The 20,301-nt window shown below is 33.1% G+C and overlaps 1 protein-coding gene across 1 annotated transcript in view; it reads left to right on the forward strand.

Moving 5' to 3' along the window:
• LOC129942778 (protein hedgehog) overlaps nucleotides 1-20,301 on the forward strand; it is a 38,032-nt gene that overhangs the window by 14,470 nt on the left and 3,261 nt on the right. The window contains exon 2 of the mRNA XM_056051847.1: nucleotides 12,549-12,810. Within this exon, the coding sequence (XP_055907822.1) occupies nucleotides 12,549-12,810 (262 nt within the window). The remainder of the gene's footprint in view (nucleotides 1-12,548; nucleotides 12,811-20,301) is intronic.

Below are 20,301 nucleotides of genomic sequence, written 5' to 3' on the forward strand. Positions count from 1 at the left end.
ACCTTAAGCTCTTCGCGGCAGCAAGAAACAAGCTTTGATTTTACCTCAGTTGCAGTAATCGCTGTTATTGTCGCTTGGCTATCAATGTAAAAGGTGATATCAGCTCGCGGATTGCCATCATTGATACCTATTTAGCAGCTGTTGTCCCTGCCAGGACATCCGCTTGGAAGACCCTACTGTAGTTTGGAAGCCTAAGCGAGGCCGTTATCTTGAGAGATTCAGAATAGAAACCTGCCGTCTTGTAAAGAAAGAAGATGCCCTGGAAACATCTCTCTCAAAATGGTTAGGTAACGCCGTGAAGTGTGTGCTGTGGCTCCATCTTGTTGGAACCAGACTTCTTTGTGGTTCCTAGTAAACTGATTTAAGTTTGGTTGGAGGAAGGTCGCAATCATGCGGATGTAGCGATCCACATAAACTGTAACTTTTTGCCCATTTTCTTCGAAAAAATACGGACCTAACACACAAAAATCCAGCAACAGCATACCAAACTGTCACATAAGGGCTGTGAAGTGGTCGTTGATGAATTTATTGAGGGTTTTCTGTTACCCAGTATCGAAAATTTTGTTTATTTACAGTACCCGATAAATAGAAATGGGCCTTGCCAGACGAAATTAAAACAGCACCAACGGGAATGTTTTGAAGAACGTCTCCACAAACAGCTCAAAATTTCTCTAACTTAATTCTTGTGCGATCATAATTTTGTAGGGATGCCTATGAAGATGTGTGTGCAAAGTTCGTCTTACACTCCTATCAGACAATCCAAAGGCAGTATCCGGCGTTGTTGCGGTTAAAGGTTGGTCAAACGACTTTCACTTTAACGCAGAACCAATTGCTCTAAAGTTTGATATCCAAACTTAAATTCTTTTTCTATCCGGAATAGGATCATGTCGTCCAAGTTGAAATCGAATGCGAAATGTTCGCTGAGTAGTAATCGCAGAATCGCCATAACGGATATATTCCTCTACGACAAATGCGCGATGCTCAACGTGCCACGCTATTATTGTTACTAAAAACGGCAGACCTCTTTATCTATAAATAACTTTAAATATAAACGTGTAAAAATACGGGAGGTTCATTTGCCGGGACCTGTAAACTACAGTTGTATTTTAGAATGTGTGAAATTTCGCGTTCATTGTGAGAATTTTCCTTTTTTTTCTGGCATAATTTTTAATTCAGTCAGTTTGAGAGGTACAACTAATGTTCTTAGCCTTATATATTGCGAGTGTCCTGTTTCTAACATAACATGTACTAAAAAATTGGAGATTTTAGTAAACAAAAATGGTGACAGTTAAATATTTTTCTGATAAAAACTTGATTTTCAAGTTGTATAAAAAAGCCAAAAACCATTCTCAAACTTTACTATAATATAAATTATGGATTCACCCGAAATATGGAAATAAATAATTTTTTAATCAAAAAAATCAATAAAAACTTAATTTCATATCTTTATTAGCTTAGAAAACTTACGTCATTTTAACCAGAAAAAAAGTATCAAAATCAATAAAAGTTTAAAATATAATTATTACTTTTCATTTCATCTGAATTGTGCAAGTCGATAATTTGAAAAGCTAATATTTTTATATTATTGTTAACTTTAAAAATAAAGTTGTTTCATTAGAATAAGTAATTTACTTAAAATGAAATGGTGCGAAAATAATTATTGTCATAAAACGATATTCATGTGTCTCACAGAAAAGTTAACACTCATCAATTGTTTGAACAGTTAGGTATAATTTATAGAGTAATAAAATTAGCACTTAACTTCTTTTTTGATTAAGAAAAAGGAGAAGAATATGAAAATTCACTGGAATATAATGACAAATTTGCTCAAAACCATGCTCCGGTACTGGTATGGCATATTCTTGTATGATATATTGACATTTAGGAATTATTTTTAAATTACAAACAAATATGATTATAAATGTAATTTTAGTGGAGAAAAAATATTTTCCTCAGCTGTTTTAGACAATAAATTCTTGAAAATGTAATAAGAGGGTAATGTTTTAAAGAATGTTGATAAATGATTCTCCTAGGTCAAAATATTTATCAGGGAATCCATAGAGCTTGAGATGTTAACTATGGAGCAAGGTGATCCGCCGATTTCGATTGATAAGATGCATTGATCCACAGTGAACAGTTGGCTTTCCAATAAGCAGCCACTTAGCCTAGCCTAAAACTCAAAATATATGTTTTTATGATAAAGTATCAGCTTTTGTAGTCATTTGACTTCCGGGACAAAAAAAAAACAAACACATGGTTGTGATTTCTTTACCGACATTCGGTTACATTTTAATCTTATTCCAATTCGCATTCCAAAAACATAATACGATTACATTCTTTGGATAAGATATAAATCTACTTCTAAACAAAATTACCCAGAAATGAAATAATGATCTAGATATCAACTACAGGAAATGAACAAAGTAACTGCCAATAGTTAGGTATAGTTAAACTCAGCCAAATTACTTTCACATATTAGTTGAGTTCATAGCTTAATATATTGAATTCTTTTAGAATCTAATCAGCAAACGGTCATAGAAATAACGCGTGCAAACACATACATTTTAAATTTCAAAACAAAAATTGTTCAAATACTAAAAATAAATAAAATCAAATATGCACATAAATAAATATCTTTATGTTGATATTTTGCATAGTGTTTTCCACACTATTATTACATCAAGTGTGCAGTCGTAAAAATATCTATTAAACTATTCCCTCATTTCAGTTGTTGAGATTAAGAAAAAACTTAAACAAACAGCTTTGATACCAATAAATAAGCAATTTAAAAGTCATGAACTGAAGGAGGTTGTAAGGCATAAAAAGTATTTGATAATTATTATTACTGAAAATATAATGTGCCACATTTTGAAATTTTAAGTACCAGCACACTTCACTACATTAATTGAATAAGAGAAGACAAAATTACAGAATATGTTTTATATATAATTATTTGTGCTAAAAAAAACATTAAACAACAAATATAATAACCGTGTTTGAATACTACCGACAAAAGTTAAAGTATAATCTTGGGTTCTGACATTTATACGAGTCTCGAATGGATCTTATGTGATTTCGTTCTCAAATGTTGGTACGATTGATATTGCATTTGCATCTCGATGGCTGTGTTCGTTGAGTAGTTGTGCATTTGGGATCATGTGTTTTCCATTCGGAAATAAAATCAATCGGTTGCTATTGATACTATTTACTTTTGTTTGTGAAAATGCACTAATTTGGCCTATTTTCTAACAGAAAACAATAGAAAAGATAGTTAAGTTTTTCTATGTTTCCACAAAATGTTTATCTCAATTTAGATAAAATAGAATCTTTCTGTAAGTTTGACAGCACTTTCTAAAATTCAAATGGTGTTTCCTTGTTTCTAATGAAGTACAAATGAGGTAGTTTGATTCGTGTTAAACAATGAAGAACTGAATAGTTCAGCACCATCCATGAGCAATTTTTTTTTTAATTTGATTAAAACACGAACAAACTCCCTCCTTGAAGTAACTGTTAAATGAACTTTTTTTATAGAATCTCAATTTTCAGATGTTTTCTTACCATTTCTTCTTGAAAATGCCCATTTTATTAGTTTTAGTTAGTTTTGTTTGCTGAAGTTAATTTTAACTTTTGATTTTCACAAAACTTTCTTCTATTTGTGTTTTTTTATTATTATTCTGACAGGTAATCTTTCGAAGAAGAGATATTTGACTGTAAACAGTCGAATAGTTTTTTTCCTGAACACCGTTTATTTTAATAAATATGATTTAAAATCACGAAAATAAATATAAACCAGCATAAAAGTGTTCATATATGCGTTTCGCCGCCATTTAATGGTTGGGCTCATCAGAAGATGTCCATTACACCTTGTATTGACGCATATTTTCCCGAATAAATCGAGATTCCATATAATTTCTACTAAACTATTTATAGAATGCGATAAAAAAGCGGGTAATGTCAAATTACTTAACCAAGTTAAGAGCTTTTATATAAATGTGCCAACACAAATGAAACTGAAAACTTGTGTAAATCTTAGTTCTTTAGAATCTAGAACTGCAGAATGTATAAATCTATGAATCAAGGTTGCCAGGTTTAAAGAATAAAAATCATAAAACGTCCAAAAACTTTGAGTTTCTGGACTTTCGTAAAGTAAAAATCGCGCTTGACCAAATCTATAAAGAACAAATATAAAGTCAAATTCCCGAACCAAGTTAAGGGACTTTAATATGGAAAATTAAACTTAAAACTTTTTAATTCTTAGTTCTTTCGAGTCTAGAACTGTGGAATGTATCAATCTATGGATCAAGGCTGCCAGGTTATAAGAAGCAAAATTATTAAAAGTTTAATATAAATCAGCAAAAATCGCAAAATTTAAAAATCTAATTATAAGATAAAACTTGTTTTTAACCTAAACATTCTGTTGTCTTTCGCTTAACTTATTTAGTATTTGTTAATCTGACTTAAATCAATAATTTGTGGACTTATAAAATATCTGCTTTTCCGGGTGCATTACCAAACCGATTTTTGAGTTGGCAATGAAAAACAATTTAATAATTTGCATCAATGGTGTTTTCAAAATGCTCATAACTTATAAACCATTAAGGCTATACGATTTTGTATACCTAGTATAAAGCAAATCTTAAACATGTGATTTTAAAACGAGCCCAAAAAACTTTTATTGCTTGACTATTGTAAATTAAAAATCGCGATTGATCTCAACCAAATCCATAAACAACACACCCATATAAAAATATAAATTAATTAAAAACAATTATAAATCATAAATAAAAGTTCTTAACTTGCCAATAAATTTAAAAACAAAAAAAAAACACCCGAACATCAACATCAATAAGTCAAATAATATTTGACATTCAACATATCAAAAATAAAAAATCAATTTACATATCGATTCGAGTCGAGACACACGACCGAGATAATAAAAGTGACACTTTATTTTATATCAAATTAAAATAAAAAAAAATAAGAAACAAAACAATAACAAAACAATTTATAACCTTTTTATTAGAATATATTTATACAATGGTATCGGAATTCGTTATTATTGGAGTATGAGCCAGGTTATCTATTTGAGATTCATCATCTTATTTGTCATCCCACACAATTGATCTAGAGAAGCGGATGCAAAATAAGACTTACTGCCCTACAAAGCTTCCCCAATCGATCAATGACATTGCTGATTGATTTTTGTTTTTTTGTTTGTACTTTGTCATTTCTTCTATTCGATTCTTAAACATTCTTATAAGAGACCTCTCTTAGCATACGATATGGTATAGGTAAGGTATAGTAAGTCGTATGGAGACCTACTCGTAGTTGTTATGCAAAAGGTTTTAAGTTCCTTCCAAACGATCGTCTTACACACAAAACGGATGACATTTATAGTGTTAATGTATTCGTATATAATATGTTTATGGACAATATGCAGTTAGTTTATACTTTTTTCTTTAATTTTATAAAAATCGGTCTTGAATATGGGTGTTTGAAGTTGATAGTTGATAGTTGTCGTTATCGTCGGCAATGACAATGACAACGGCAACGACCACGTTATGCCTTGGTTTTGTTTTATTCGGTGTCGTTGGTTTTTTTTTGTGGTCGATTGACGGTCGAATAGGCCACTTCCTCAGTTGTAAGATTTCCCTTTTCGATAAAAATCACTGCCACAAAGGATATGAGATATCGGTTTCCTTATTGTCTCTGCATCGACATCGATTTCACTTGTTTAGTCAGTCGATTAAATTTATTCGAAAAGTGTGCAAAAAAGTTTAAAAAAAAGATAAAAACTACGAAGTAGAACACTCCAACTCAAGTATCAGGAAATAAAGTTGCGCCTTTTGCAGAAATTATTTTACAGTGCTGTGCTTCATTATTTTTTTTAAATTCATATCAAATATCAGATATATTTTTAAAACACACAGTTCTTGAAAAAGTTTTAAAGTAATGCTTTAAGGAAGTTACGAAAAGTTTTAAAAGTATTATTAAATGTATAAAATAAATAAATAAATTAGTTGGCGAAGATCCTAGTGACTTACAAACTCTTAACCATTTCTGTGTGGAAGTAATGTTGTCAGAGATATAAGGGACCTACAGTTTATATGCCGAATCCGAACGGTAACTTGAGAAAGCACTTTTTCATGACAAGAATTACTCTTGGAGGATTTGATAATTCCTCGCAATAGGCAATACCATTGAAAAAAGTTAGTTAATACAGGCAGGGATTGAGCCCAAGAGTCCTTGCTTGACAGTCCAACGCACTAACCTAAAAATGTATTCAGAGCCAAATATCACTCTCAAGAAGTTCCTAAAATACAAAATCATGCCTTCAAAACTGTCCATTGCATTTTAATAAATAATAACATTACATTTAAACATTAAAGCAAAATTTAAATTGAAAGAGCTTAAAAAATATAAATATTTAAGAATTTGTTTTAAGTGACCTCCTTCATAAAACGTGGGAAAAATGTGCAATTTTTGTACAATGTATGAATATTTCAGTGCCTAAATATGTCTCATAGTCAGTCATTCTAGATGAGAAACTTATCCAACCCCTCATGAACACGCAACCATGCTTACACGGGCCTCTGTCTCTGCCCAGCATTGCTCTGTTGTCTGTCCCTAAACATGGGAAATCTGCAAATCCGGCTCGAAGGACCAATGTTTTGGCTGAAAAGCCTTGTAAAATAAACTCAAAAGAATAGAAAAATAAAACACAACACTTTTTTTTTTCTTTAAACTACACACTTTTTATTTCTTGTTGAGAATGAAGATGACAATTTGGAATGACGTTTTTATAAACGTTTTTCTCATTGACATTTGATGGAAGTTTTATAATGGCTCATGTACATTTTATTAGGCGCGTTCGATGACCATTATTTAGTAGCTCCATGCGTTCAACAAAAATACTACAAATTATATGCATATGTTTCAAAATCTTTTCAAATTGTATGAACTGCTAAAATATGAAAACGAAAAAAAAAAATTGTATTTAAGACAGTAACAAGAATAACCAGTTCAGTTTTTGAGAATTGATAATTTCGAGGTCTAAGAAGGTTTTGTGGTACCTTACAATTAATACCACATTCACACTTACAAACGTCTTCTAAATCACTTCAGAAATGTTTAATGTAGCATACAGTTTGTTTCTTTTACACACCACTGTAATAATTGTTTTGAAGAGCAGAATTGAGCAAAATGGAATTTAATCGATCTAACTTCGGGAGGTCTACAAAAGCCACAACTGCTCTACTATATACTGCTACTAATATCAACTACCGCGCAGCGCAATAGATATACATCAGAGATAGGCACACAGAGTGCGAATCTGATACCTTTCTTATCCTTGTGATTCCCAATTATGAATGAATTACACCGAGTAATTACTGATGAACGGACCGATACCATGGATGGCCGAGGAGAAGAAGCAATACAGAGTTGAAGTTCAATATCGGTCGCCCGATGACGACGACGTTCCTATAGTCGGTCGTCTTCTTCGTCGTCTTGGTGTCTTGATTGATAGTTAGGGGTTGGTTGTTATATATTTCGTAATTCGTAATAACCGGGATAACAGGTGCAACATATCAAATTACTGTGGCCGAGATTTTTAGGGAGAGGCGAACGCCGGCAATAATTTCCCGAGGGTGGTGGTTTGAATGTGTGGTTGAACAACAATTAGAGTCGCAAAGTGGTATCCGGTAATGAATACCGTACCGACTTAGGGATTTATGTGTTTTTTGTTGTTGTCGTTATTGTTTTTCCTCCCTTCTTCGTGTGCAGAAAGTATAAATAGAAGGAGAACAATATGAGTTGCTCAATTTTGGCATTATTGCAACAGATCAAGTTATTCTGTGATTATAGAATTAGAATCTTATTATTTTTTGGATTTCCTTTACTTTTCTAATTATTTCGAAGATCGTGGGAACAAGTATTACCAATACTGATATTTATTTATTTTCTTTAATATAACTTATTTTTATTTTTAAATTAAGTTTCAAATGAATTTTAAGAAGAAAAGTAAGAGTGCTATTATTATATTAATTAGATTCTAATTTAAAACAAAAATGAAGTGTTCACCATTCGTTTCAATTATAAATCAATAAAACATATCATTAACTACCAGCTATATTTTTGTACGCGTTGACATACTTAAATTTTGATGAAAAATTTAAATTTCTTATTTTTGTGCCATCTGATCTCAGTCTCCCCTTACATTTGAATTTCATCATAAATATAACGAGATCGTTCACCCACTTCTTCTTATTATAAATATTTATGAATTAATTTATGCCAAAAGGTATAATTTTTATATAATTATGTTTTTGTTTTTAATTTTATTTGAAATTAAGTGTTGATTAAAAGAGATACAAATTTAAATGAATTTGATAGTGAAGGAGCAGCTTACTGCTTTGCAGCTTAAACAACAAATGTAAATTTATTATTAAATTATATTTAATATTCGTTCAGATATATTTATCAACATCAAATCAACTTCTTAAACATAAAATGAATGTGTAATAAATTCGATTAAAATCAAAGATAGATAGATATAGTCTGGCGGTTACTGTTAAATATTTTTTAAAAATACTATGCTCTCTTACTAAACTCTGTTTAAACTTAAATGATCAAATTTACATAGTTTTTTTTTGTTAGTTTAAACAATCACAAAAAGTGAGCGTAACCTTTTCTAATCGGAATGCATCAGTACCTATATTCCTGAGATCATTACAAACATTGTTTTTTACCTTCATTAGTCGCGTTCGACAAACGTGTTAAATTGTTTAATTTTCTGTCTGCTAAAATATGTATAAATAATGTTAAGTCATACACTAAAAACAAAAAAAGAACTGTAAGAATAGTTAAATATTAATGTATCAATATTTACCAAAAGAACGGGCCTAACACAGAAGAGACGATATGATGTTGGGTAAAAATTAACATAGCGCTCACTTATACTCGCACTTGCAAATGAATTATCAATATTGATATTGGTCACTCATCATCAACATCATATCATCGACCAGCAGCAGCAGCAGTAAAAGAAGCAGCGAAACGAAACTCTAGAACCACCAACTAAGATTCACAGAGATTAAAAAAAAATCTCAAACCGACATATGGTCCATCATCGCAACATCACAGAGGAAAATCCATCCGCACACGTCGAGGTACATTAGGATTTAATTTCATATTTGTACAAACTGTCTTAATGGACACCTTGCTTAAAGACTTGAATATGCGAATATGTGTATTTGTTTGCATCTCTTAAGCGGCATGGCAATGGTGATGGTGATGGCGATGGCGATGGCGATGGCGATAGCATGACGATGGAGTGGTGCCAAGCAACAGTGTACCAGAAGCAGCAGCCAACATTCAGCGCCAACTGACCGTTCTACTTGAACAATTAAACTCTGGACTAAGTGTAACTTTTATCATCATAAGAGATTCGTATTATTTGAGATTGAGATGAGACTGAGATTGAGATTGCAATTGCACTCGCACGCCTATCATCGATTTGAATTGCGTGATTCTCTGAGAGGAGCATAATTGCACATTATTCCCTACTCATCACCATTATCATCATCATCAAGCCTCATAAGTACCAAAGTATCACAAGATCACTTTTACTGGCGACCAACGCAATTTCCAGTAATGATTATGCTGTTAATTTTAATTGCATTTATTTATACGACGAATATACAGTTCAATTAAAACACAAGCTGCATTATACGCATCACGTATAGAGTCCTCGTATATATCTGCAAGCTGCAACACTCTGTACAGCCCGCCGATGTGTCGGTTGCGCTGCTGATGGATCCAGATGGGAAAGTGCTGGATGTGATTATGCAGAATATCTCTTTTTATCATCATTTATCATTTTCATTATTCGCAATAAATTTTAAATTCATAAAAGGAAAGAAAAAATCGTTGCAGAAAATTATAATCAACAAAACCGAAGAAAAAAAAACAAAATAAAAAAAAAGATACTAAACATTTCTCTGATGAATAACGATCAAACAATGGGCTTGGAAGGAAATTTTTGTAACCATGTTGGTTTTTCTTCTTCTTTCTTTGTTAAATGTTATGTTTTGAATGGATGGCCATAGTGACAGGACAACCCTTTTGGGCAAGAGTTTTGTGTTCTTCTTTTTTACAAGACATGTTTTATAATTTATCAACTGACCATTCAGATGTATATTAACAAAACAGAAAATGACTTCTGTTTTGATGGTTTGCTAACATACAAAAAGAAAGAATTCCCCAGACAGGCCCTCTGTGGTCAAAATTTGAGTAATTATAGTAACTTACCTGGAATTTGGTTGTTTGAATAAGTGTTGGTTAGAATTTTGGCAAATTTATACCTTATACTTTTTGTAAGAAAAAAAAATACATTGAATTAAATATACTTTATGAAAAGAAGTCTTATGGACACTATAAAAACTTTGGCTTATAAGAGTGACAGTCTTACTTTGAAAAATAAACGCATAACGTTTATGATTAAAGCTTAAATCTTAATTATAAAATTATCCCACTTTATAACTTTCGAATCCAATTTAAACGCAGGTATACAAACACCTTGTGAGAAAAGCTAAACATTTATGTATTTACACACTTGTTAAAAAAAAGCCTACAACAAAGTAAATTAAAATTGATTTTCTTCGAAATATGGTCAAACAATAAAGCCGGCATTCCTCAATACAAAAACTCCCAAGTAAAAATAAAAAAAAAACGCTCCTTTTTTATGGTGCGCTATACGCCTGGTGCAAACGTAAATTTTGACAAATATTTACCTAGAATAAATAACAACAAAATAACCCAAAAAATAATAGCCAATATCTAACGTAACGTGTACAATGAAGGTACCCAAAAATAATGCCGCTTTAAAAATAACGATCCAATCGACACGTTTGTTTTAGTTTAACTCTCGAAATACAAAACCAAAATCCATCTTACAGAAATCAGTAAAGATATGAGCACATCATTATCATGCGTGCACATCAAAAGTGATTATCACCATCATTTTTAACCTGACCACTGATGATGATGATGGACCATTATCATATCTTCTATAGAATTTGTATATTCATTCAAAAGCCTTCAGATCACTCACTTGTTGTGTTGCACCTTTTAACAGAATAAATTAATGTTGTTTTCATTTCAATCTATTTTATTTGCATTTGAGTCTGTTTACACTGAACCAACATAAAATGAATATCTCTTTAAACACAAAGCCTATAAGGTTTATTCTTCCAATCAACCACCACCACACACGCCGCCGCCGTGCAGCGCTGCGCCGCCGATGAGCTGCGCTCAATGCTGGCTGCCACCACCACCGCCCGCCACGTAGTTACCGAAAGGAGTAAACAAATATTAATCCTTGTACAACAAATCCCAACAATTCAACAATCACAAAGTGCAAGAATAAATTCTTTAGCTTGTTTTTATTGTTGTTGTTATTTCTCATTGAAAACCCATCACCGATGATGATTCAAAAAACAACAACATCAAAAAAGAAGAAAAGAAAACCAAAGGATAAGTGCCGCTTTAAGTTTTTGTTATTTTTGTTGTTGAAAAAGAATCAAAAATTCAAGTTAGGTAGTTGGCTTCCATTTTAAAGGGACCAAGGACAGATTGAGTTTGAGTAAATTTTGTAGGCGATGACAAAACAACAACTTTTGGGCGCAAAATGATGCCAATTATCTACGCAGATCGATGTATGTTCATACCTATTTTGTCTTAAAACTATACCAAAAACCACTGTGGATAAATAAGGATGAAAATCAAATTTTCACGGCTGCCAATTTGATGTAACTTATACGACTCCTTTTTGGTTGTTTTGTTTTGCAAAAAGGCTACAGGGAGGCAGATGAAATAAAAAAAAAAACATGACATTGAAACAATCCTGATGGAAATCTATATGTTTTCCCAAAATATACAACAATTGTTTTGATCCTAAGGGAACCCGCCTACCGCAAAATCGATTACCTTAAATTTACACAAAACATTTGGACTCCTATTTTTGCAGATTGATGTGAGGTCCATATCTCGGGTCCTGGGAAGGAAAATCAACCGAGAACATAAATGTGCAAAATCAAATTTATTTATGATTGCAGAAAAATTAGGTACCCGTACTTTTAGTTTTAATATATCGAAAAACTATTTCCTCTTTTCTGGGTTTTAATTTTTCTCAATATTGATTAGGTGTTCATTTTTGTATGAATTTTGGGCAACTTTTTCATCATTTTTGATTTTTTTTCGGGTGGGAACGAGTTTCTTTTAAATTAAAAATTATAAGGGCCACGCCTACATACATGTGTATATCATATCAATAACTCTGTTTGAGTGTGTTTGTGTGATGATTTGATAGAGGTGGAGTTACGCCATCAACCGGCGGCGGCAGCGACGGTGGTTCACTGGCAGCCAAAGCGAACTGAATCAATGAATTTTTAACTTATTAATCTTAAGATTTACCTGATTCCAATAACAAAAATATATTTTAAAGCTTTCATTAATTACTTATACATTTTTTCCATTTTATTTAATAGCGCTGTAAGGATAAATTAAATACACTAGCCGTGTCTGTGATGAATCAATGGCCTGGCATAAGATTGCGAGTAACTGAAAGCTGGGACGAAGATAACAATCATCGTAACGATTCATTGCACTATGAAGGACGTGCTGTTGATATCACAACATCAGATCGTGACCGAACAAAGTATGGAATGCTTGCCAGGCTGGCCGTTGAGGCTGGCTTCGATTGGGTCTACTATGAGAGTCGAGCACACATTCATTGCTCTGTTAAGTCGGGTAAGTTTAAGACTTTAAATCATATATATATGTATACAGTCTCAAAATGGTGGCAATCAACTAAGACGATCTGTTTTACCCATCCTTGTTTGCGTGAGAAAAACAAAAATCACATCCAGAACCCATCATTGTCATCGAGAATAAGAGTTCTTGTGTTATAAAACGAAAGAGCTGAAAAGCGAACTCGATTTTATATTTTAGTTTGTTTTGCTCGTCTGCTTATCGCCCAAATTTAGTTTTTAATTAAGATTAACTGTAATTTCCAGGAATAAACATGCTATATTTACCAAGTATTCTTTATTTGCTTCCAAAATAAATGTGAATTTATAAATATCAGTTTCTTTCTCCATATAGCCATTGGGTGCTTCGCCATATTAAATGAGAAAAACAATTTTGTAACGAACGAACGTGAATATTGTTGTCTGTTGTTATTTTTGTTGGGTTTGGTGTTTGCGCCCTCAATATCTCCCTCTCTTTTTCCGTTTCTCCCTCTCTCACTCCCTCTCTTTGTCGTACACACCCGCTCGTTGTTTGTCCGTCTGCATCCGTCCGTCTATAGCGCGAGTGGATGCTGGTTGGTGCCATTTTAAATTCCATTGAAACGATTTTAAATCAGGTTTCCTTTTGTTTCAGAAAAGACATCATCAAGATGCGCTTCTTCTAAGCTTCTTCCTCTCTCTCAGCATCCGAGTTTGTGGAGTTTAAGTCTTGTTTTTTTTTTTTTATTTTTGTAAGTTTAAGTTCTCCTTCTACGTTTCGTCCATCAGTAGAGTAGTGAACACTATACTCGATCGAACGAAACCCAGCGGTGGCGGTAAAGCAGCTCCAATGGATCAGAATCGAGTATAAAGAGGAAAATCATGTCTATAAAAATATCTTCAAAAGAAATTGTGGATTTTATACAGCATATACTTTTTTTATATATATTTTTATATACATATTGGTACATGCACTTTGGTTCGAAGATATACAAGATGAAGAAGAAAAAAGAAGGCTGAGTTTTAACATTTACAAGAAAGAAGAAAAAAAATGAATGAAACCAAGAAGTAGACGAAGATTGAGAAGAAAATCGAAACCTCTGGGAATATGTACGTATGTCGTACATAGCTATGTCGGACAGAGATCAAATACATATTTCTATACGTATGTCGTATATAAAATGACTCTGGTAGCGCTTAAGAATTATGTGTACATAATATATGAACGTGTGCATATTTATATAAGAATTGATCACAGCATAAATCCAATCGAAACATGCGGATCAAATTGAATCCTATCCACATGAGTCTAATATTGATAACAATATTAAATGCGCCCTGATGGCCATTTTAAAGTTCAATGAATGTTTAACCTGAGAGGCATTTAAAATTCCTTATACTTATGACTTCCTTTATGAGATGTAATTTCCATTTTTATAAATTATTCTGGAGGAATTAGTCATTGGTGCTTAATAAGTCATACTGACTTTCCCTTTTAAAAGTGTGTTTCTTGAGAATTATTACAGAATGGCGATATGAAATTTAAGTAAGACAGATTCAAAATTCACATTTACTTATTATCGTGCTTCATGGTTATCTTGGTTAATTTGAAGTGTTAAAGTCCAGGAGTATTAATTTTGCTGAAAAATTTTAATTATTTGCTCCTTTGGGTGCTTAAAACATTGAAGTTCCAGTTCACATTTTAAAAGCAAAGAAACTTCACATATATTCCAAATAAAAATAAAAATCCATTCCTGTAAATAAAAATCAGACACTGTTTTCAAATTACCAGATAATTTAACAATATTAACAAAGAACACTTTGTGTTCACGGTACAGAATAATAATTATTTTTATGTTAGTTCCCAAAAATAAAATATTTTGAAAAAGTTTCATATTTCTTTAAAATATAAAAATCGGAGTTTAGTAAAATCTTAAATGTGTTTCTTAAAAAAATAAAAGTATTACTTTTATGACTTGAATGGTATCAGCAATTCCGTAAAACAATTTTTATGATCACTTCCTAAAAATTCAACAAGTGTTACCTCTTAGTAATAAATCGATTAAAATACTTTGCTGATAAAATAAAACAAAATTTTACTCTGAGCCAAAAAACTTTGAAACATATTTTCACAATCAGGAAATGATTAATTCTCAAACTATTTACGCACCTCTTTCATTTCTGACAAATTGAATGACGCAAACAAAATAATAAATTTTAACGCAAAATTTAAGTTTATTTTCTAAAAGATAAAATAAATCTTTTGCGCCTTAATTTTTCAGCCTTAAGACTAAATTCAAGGAACTAAAATAAAACACATATTTTTAGAGGATGTAATAAATATTTGAGAATTTTGAATTACCTTCCGACTAAAGTGTGACTTTTTAAACTTATCATCACATAACTCATTTTAAAGTGGCTCATATAAAAGTTCTTCCCCTGAGCTAACTTTTGTTTTTAATAGATTTAATAGATAAACTTTGCTGGGTTTTGAGATAGAAATTATTCTCAGTAACCTGATCATAAAAATACCATTTTTACTTCATACAATTAACATAAACTTACCTATCTAGAAGGTGGATACACTTTATAAAAACAAAAAAGATAAAATTATCAAGATAATCGTTTCTCATATTCATAACACTTATATACAAACAACTACATTTATAAAATATAGCCTAGCCACTCAAAGCGTTCAAAGAGCAGCTCTGCGTGATGAAAGCTCACCGAATCAATTAAACCGAATAAAATGGTTTAAAAAAAATCCAATTAAGCTTTTCAATTACACAAGATCGAAAAACCCAAACGAGCCTTCAGATATAGGTTCATATATATGTATATACTTAATATGTAGTATATTATAAGCAACATCAAACAAATACCGAGTGGGGAATTAGCGCACCCAGATGAAGTAAGTATATGTGGGTCTGGGTACCCTTAGGCAGCTAAGTAATCAGCCAAAGACGACAATCAAAGCCCCTCATCTTGTTGATGTGAACAAAAAGTATTAAGAAACTGAGAACAGAGGAGTAAAACACGATTTTTTAAGCAAAATAACAACAAAAACAAAAGTAAAAGAATAAAAACGCAAACTTCGTGTTTCCCTTATTAAAAGGCTCCAACTCAAATAAAAAAAAAAAAACAAGAACAAAATATCCTCCTCCTCTTCTTAGATTCAGAACTACCAGCCATATCCATGCTGATCAACCACACCACCGTCAGATACAAAAAGAAGAGGTTCAACAAATATTATCGAATTTTCGTTCCCTTTGCATTTCTGAATCTGACTTTGACTCTGACTCTGACTTAGGCTCCAAAGATACACAGATTCAGATCCAAAGAAAACTCCACAGAAAACATTACCAAACGAACAGCATCAGCATCAGAAGCATCAGCAATCGAAATGGAGTCTTAAGAAGGCGGGGGTATACCTTCTCTGTTGTATCCTACCTACAAGACACCATAAGTCCAGGTAAAACCTCATTCAGGTAGAGGAATACCAAGCGGCAGCCAGCCACATCAGAAGCCCAACAACCAAAATATAATTTATAATAATAAGGAATTAAATATATAAAAAAAAAACAAGATAAACATAACCACAAAAGACAAGACACAACTACAACAACAAAAACATATAACCAAAAGATACCAAGTCTATAAAAAGACGAAGAAGAAGAAGAAGAAAAAGAAAAAGTCAAGGCACAAAACTAAAAAGGCAACCGCATGCAGTGTGTTTTGACATGTTTAGGTTGCGCCTGTCAAATTAAACGAATTGATGATACGACACCCAACGTGGTTCTCATGGTCCGTCCCGAACCCAAAACCAAAACCAAACCCAAACCCGAACCAACCAAGATAACATGCCCTCTCGAGAACAAGAACGAGCTCGAGATCGCCAATGAACGAATCTGGAGTGCCAGTGCCAGTGCCAGGGCCCATCAGTCCATTATAAGAGTGAAAACACTAAAACAGCTGCTATTAAGCGAAGAGTCACACTCTCATTGATGCGATGATGATAATCACGGGTTCAGTGTGCGAGTTTCTAGAATTAAAAGATGGAAATTGATTTTTAATAGAAGCCCAAATGATTCTCTGGAATTCCATTGCATTGCGTCCGTCTTTGCGGGGTGGAAGTGAATGGAAAAAAAGACAAAAAAAAAGAAGAGGAGGGGGCGCCTCACATGTGGTGTTGGCCATAGTAGCATCGAATCACAGTGATATTATGAGTATGAGAAAATGAAAATAAAACCACGAATTTATTGTCATTGTTCTTTTCTTGTTTTGCTTTATTTTTGTCAAAGGACCGAAAGGACGATAAATAAAATACGGCTCATATTGCGTCGACAACAAAACCGCTTCCGCCTACCTTTTATCTGATGGGTGTCTTTGACCTACAAAACAAAACAACAATAAAAAATAAAATAATTTAGGTAAAAAAACCAAGGGTCATTATTTAATGTGATCCTTTTGGCTATTATTTGTATTTGTTGGTGTTCTTCTTTTGTTCTTCTCTTGTCTGTGGATGGTGTCCTTGTTGAGTTGCGCATTTGCGTGTGTGGTCTCTGATGGCAGAAGATCAAAAAGACCTCCTCAGTGGGGTATTGGACTTTGTTGCATTGTCTTTACCGCCATCCGGCACTGTTATTATTCTGAATGAATCCTTTGCCATAGATCTCGCCGAAGCAGTTTAAAGGACATCTATAAGAAAGTGTGTCGCTACGAAAACCTAAAATAAGATCAAACAAAGGAAGAGCTCTTAAATAACCTTGATAGATTGTGAATAAAATATCCGGAAATAACTATGAGACATATTGCCACATTTTCGTTGATTCATTTCACATTCTCCTCCGGCAATGTTGTTAAATATAAAAAATGGTTTGATAAATGATTTCTCAAAGACATCGTGTTCTTTTTCAGTAAGGAACAACAAGTTTTTGAAGTTTTGTAATGCCTGACGTGCAGACGGTGGCGGCCGCGGCGTTAACTGTGTTGTTTTGTCTTGTATTTCCGTTGTGTTAAACTGGAATTTGTATAAATTCATGTAGTGCCACAGCTAAACAACACCTTTTTGTGAAAGAATTTCAATTAAAATTCTCACACTCCTAAATGACCATACCATCAGTGACTACTTCCAAAACACCATATACTGTGTGTGTGGGGCTAGACCATGACCAATTTAAAGACGTACAAAACATGCTCAACTAGGTATACAGAAATCTCTATACCGTCACTGCGTCATTGGACAAGATCTTTTTGCTCCCACAGAGCTGTAGAGCAGGCAAGTCGGAGGGAGGTGTATAGGGTGTATGAGACAAGGAACGAACGGACGGATGGACGGACGACATAGCAGAGTGCCATACATTTTTCCAGAAATCATCCACGGTATATCAGTGTCATCTCATCTACTTTTAATATCATTTAGTTCTACAAAAGCACACGGCAGCAGCCAAAGGTTTTTCTGGGATGGTATTCCATTCCGATTCTGATAGCGATTCCACCAGAGAACAACCGAAACACCGCACTGACCAACAGTCAAATGGCCAGACAGACAGAAAGACATACAGAACAACAGTACTCAAGTTTTTTCTTTTAACATGAGAACCAAAACCAAGAATAACCATTCACCATCGCCATAGCCATCATCATCATGACGATCATGATGATCGGGGAGGAGGAAAACCTCTCACAAAATACAACACAAAGAGGCAGAAGATAAATGACAGTTAACCTTTTTGTCGACACTAATTTTTTAATACCTCCGCGCGAGCACACTGTCCTCTGCTCCGCTGCGCCCCTTCCAGCCCCTGCTCCTCTACCACACCTCACCGCACCGCAACGGCCGGCCGTCTCAACTCTCAAGGCGTCTGTCCGTTTACCTATTTGTAAAGGTAGACGTACAGATTTATATATACTCGTACAATGTACATATGACGATGATGGTTGTAAGTATCTTGTGTCTTTGGTTTTGTAATAATTTATCTGGTGAGAAGGCAAGATAAAAGATAATTTAACCACTTTAATGGTTTATTAATTTATGACCCTTCAAGAATTCTGTTTCCAGTGTTCTTTTTTTCTGATATCCAACTACTATACTATACTACCTAGTATTTGTCAGAGGAGCTCGCTGAGCTCAAATACGGAGAGTTGGTCTTTAACGAGAGTCCTTTATCTTGGTGCGCTAATTTATACGAATCATCAATGAAAACTAGAAAATGATTCTCAAAACATTTCATGCATCTTCTCTTCGATTCATTCGAATTCGAAACGCGCATTCCTGTGAAAGTTGCATATGCACCTGAACTAATATTTTAAAGGTTTGCTCGTAGGTAGGAATTTTTGAAAATTGTTGTACATAAATGTTGTGGTGTGCAACAATATTCAAAGTTATACACACGTGTAGTTTCACTTTGGGATTGTTTTTCTTTCACTCTTTGTTTTTCCTAAACCTTGATCCAATCAGGATAATCTGAGATCTGGAAAAATTGATCCTCTTCGGTGTGGAAAGTTCTTATCCTTTTGACTTAGGCATCAAAATTTGGCGAGGTTGTGCAAATACGTAAATACGAGTATCAAAAGAAAAACATAAGAAGTCCTAATCCCAATACCTTGGGTTTACCTCCTTACGTTATAAGGATTGATTTTATGCAAAAACACTTTGGATGCTGTATTTTTATTTTCTTGTTTGACATATTTTGAAAGAAATATCATCGAGAGCGCAATGGAGTACGAAATTGGCTTGTAAATTAGATTAGAATTAAGAAAACAATGGCAGAGTAAGGATTGTTCACATCACAACCGCAAACGTCAAGGTATTAATTTTTAGTTTTTAATCCTTCTTTTTTGTTTGAAAATTACAATTGGATAAGCGTGCGATGATGTGATCAGTGATCAGGTAAAGCGGTATAGGTACATAGTTTTCGGTTTGGTATTAGGAACAATACTCAAATCAGATCTCTGAGCCTGCATTTTGTTTACAAATGTTTTGGCAAAGAATTTACTGCTTGGTTAATAATTTGATTGCAAAATGTGAGTGACAAGTTTTGATGTTCCTAAAAATAAGAAAGCTTAAGGTAGAATTCCGCAAAAATTTTGGTTTATGTTGACATTATTTTGACAGATCAGTAAAACGATGGTTTACTTTTGTGGTAGCCATAGTTCCAAATTGTTTTAATTTGTAGCAATATGATGTTCTCATGTGTCAAAAAGTTACGATTTGTAACTTGTAACTTTGTTCTTTGATTTTTGTTTTTGATCCTGTTCTTGAAGAACTTTAATATTTGATTCACGAGGCGTTTTAAAACATAAATGTTTTAATGTAACAAATGCTGTTTCCAGTACATATTGAAATACTATTTTTTGTAACCGTTAACACTCCCTAAGGCTTGTAGCTTAGCATTACAGAGTAGGTATATCAAAATTTCTGTGGCTCATATTGAAAGGTTGTTTAAAATAATCATCATTGTTTGAAAACATTTGACGGTCCCAAAAACAATACTTAAAAAATACTAAGGTA

The sequence above is a fragment of the Eupeodes corollae genome, chromosome 1 (assembly GCF_945859685.1).
Source record: "Eupeodes corollae chromosome 1, idEupCoro1.1, whole genome shotgun sequence".
Lineage (NCBI taxonomy): Eukaryota > Metazoa > Arthropoda > Insecta > Diptera > Syrphidae > Eupeodes > Eupeodes corollae.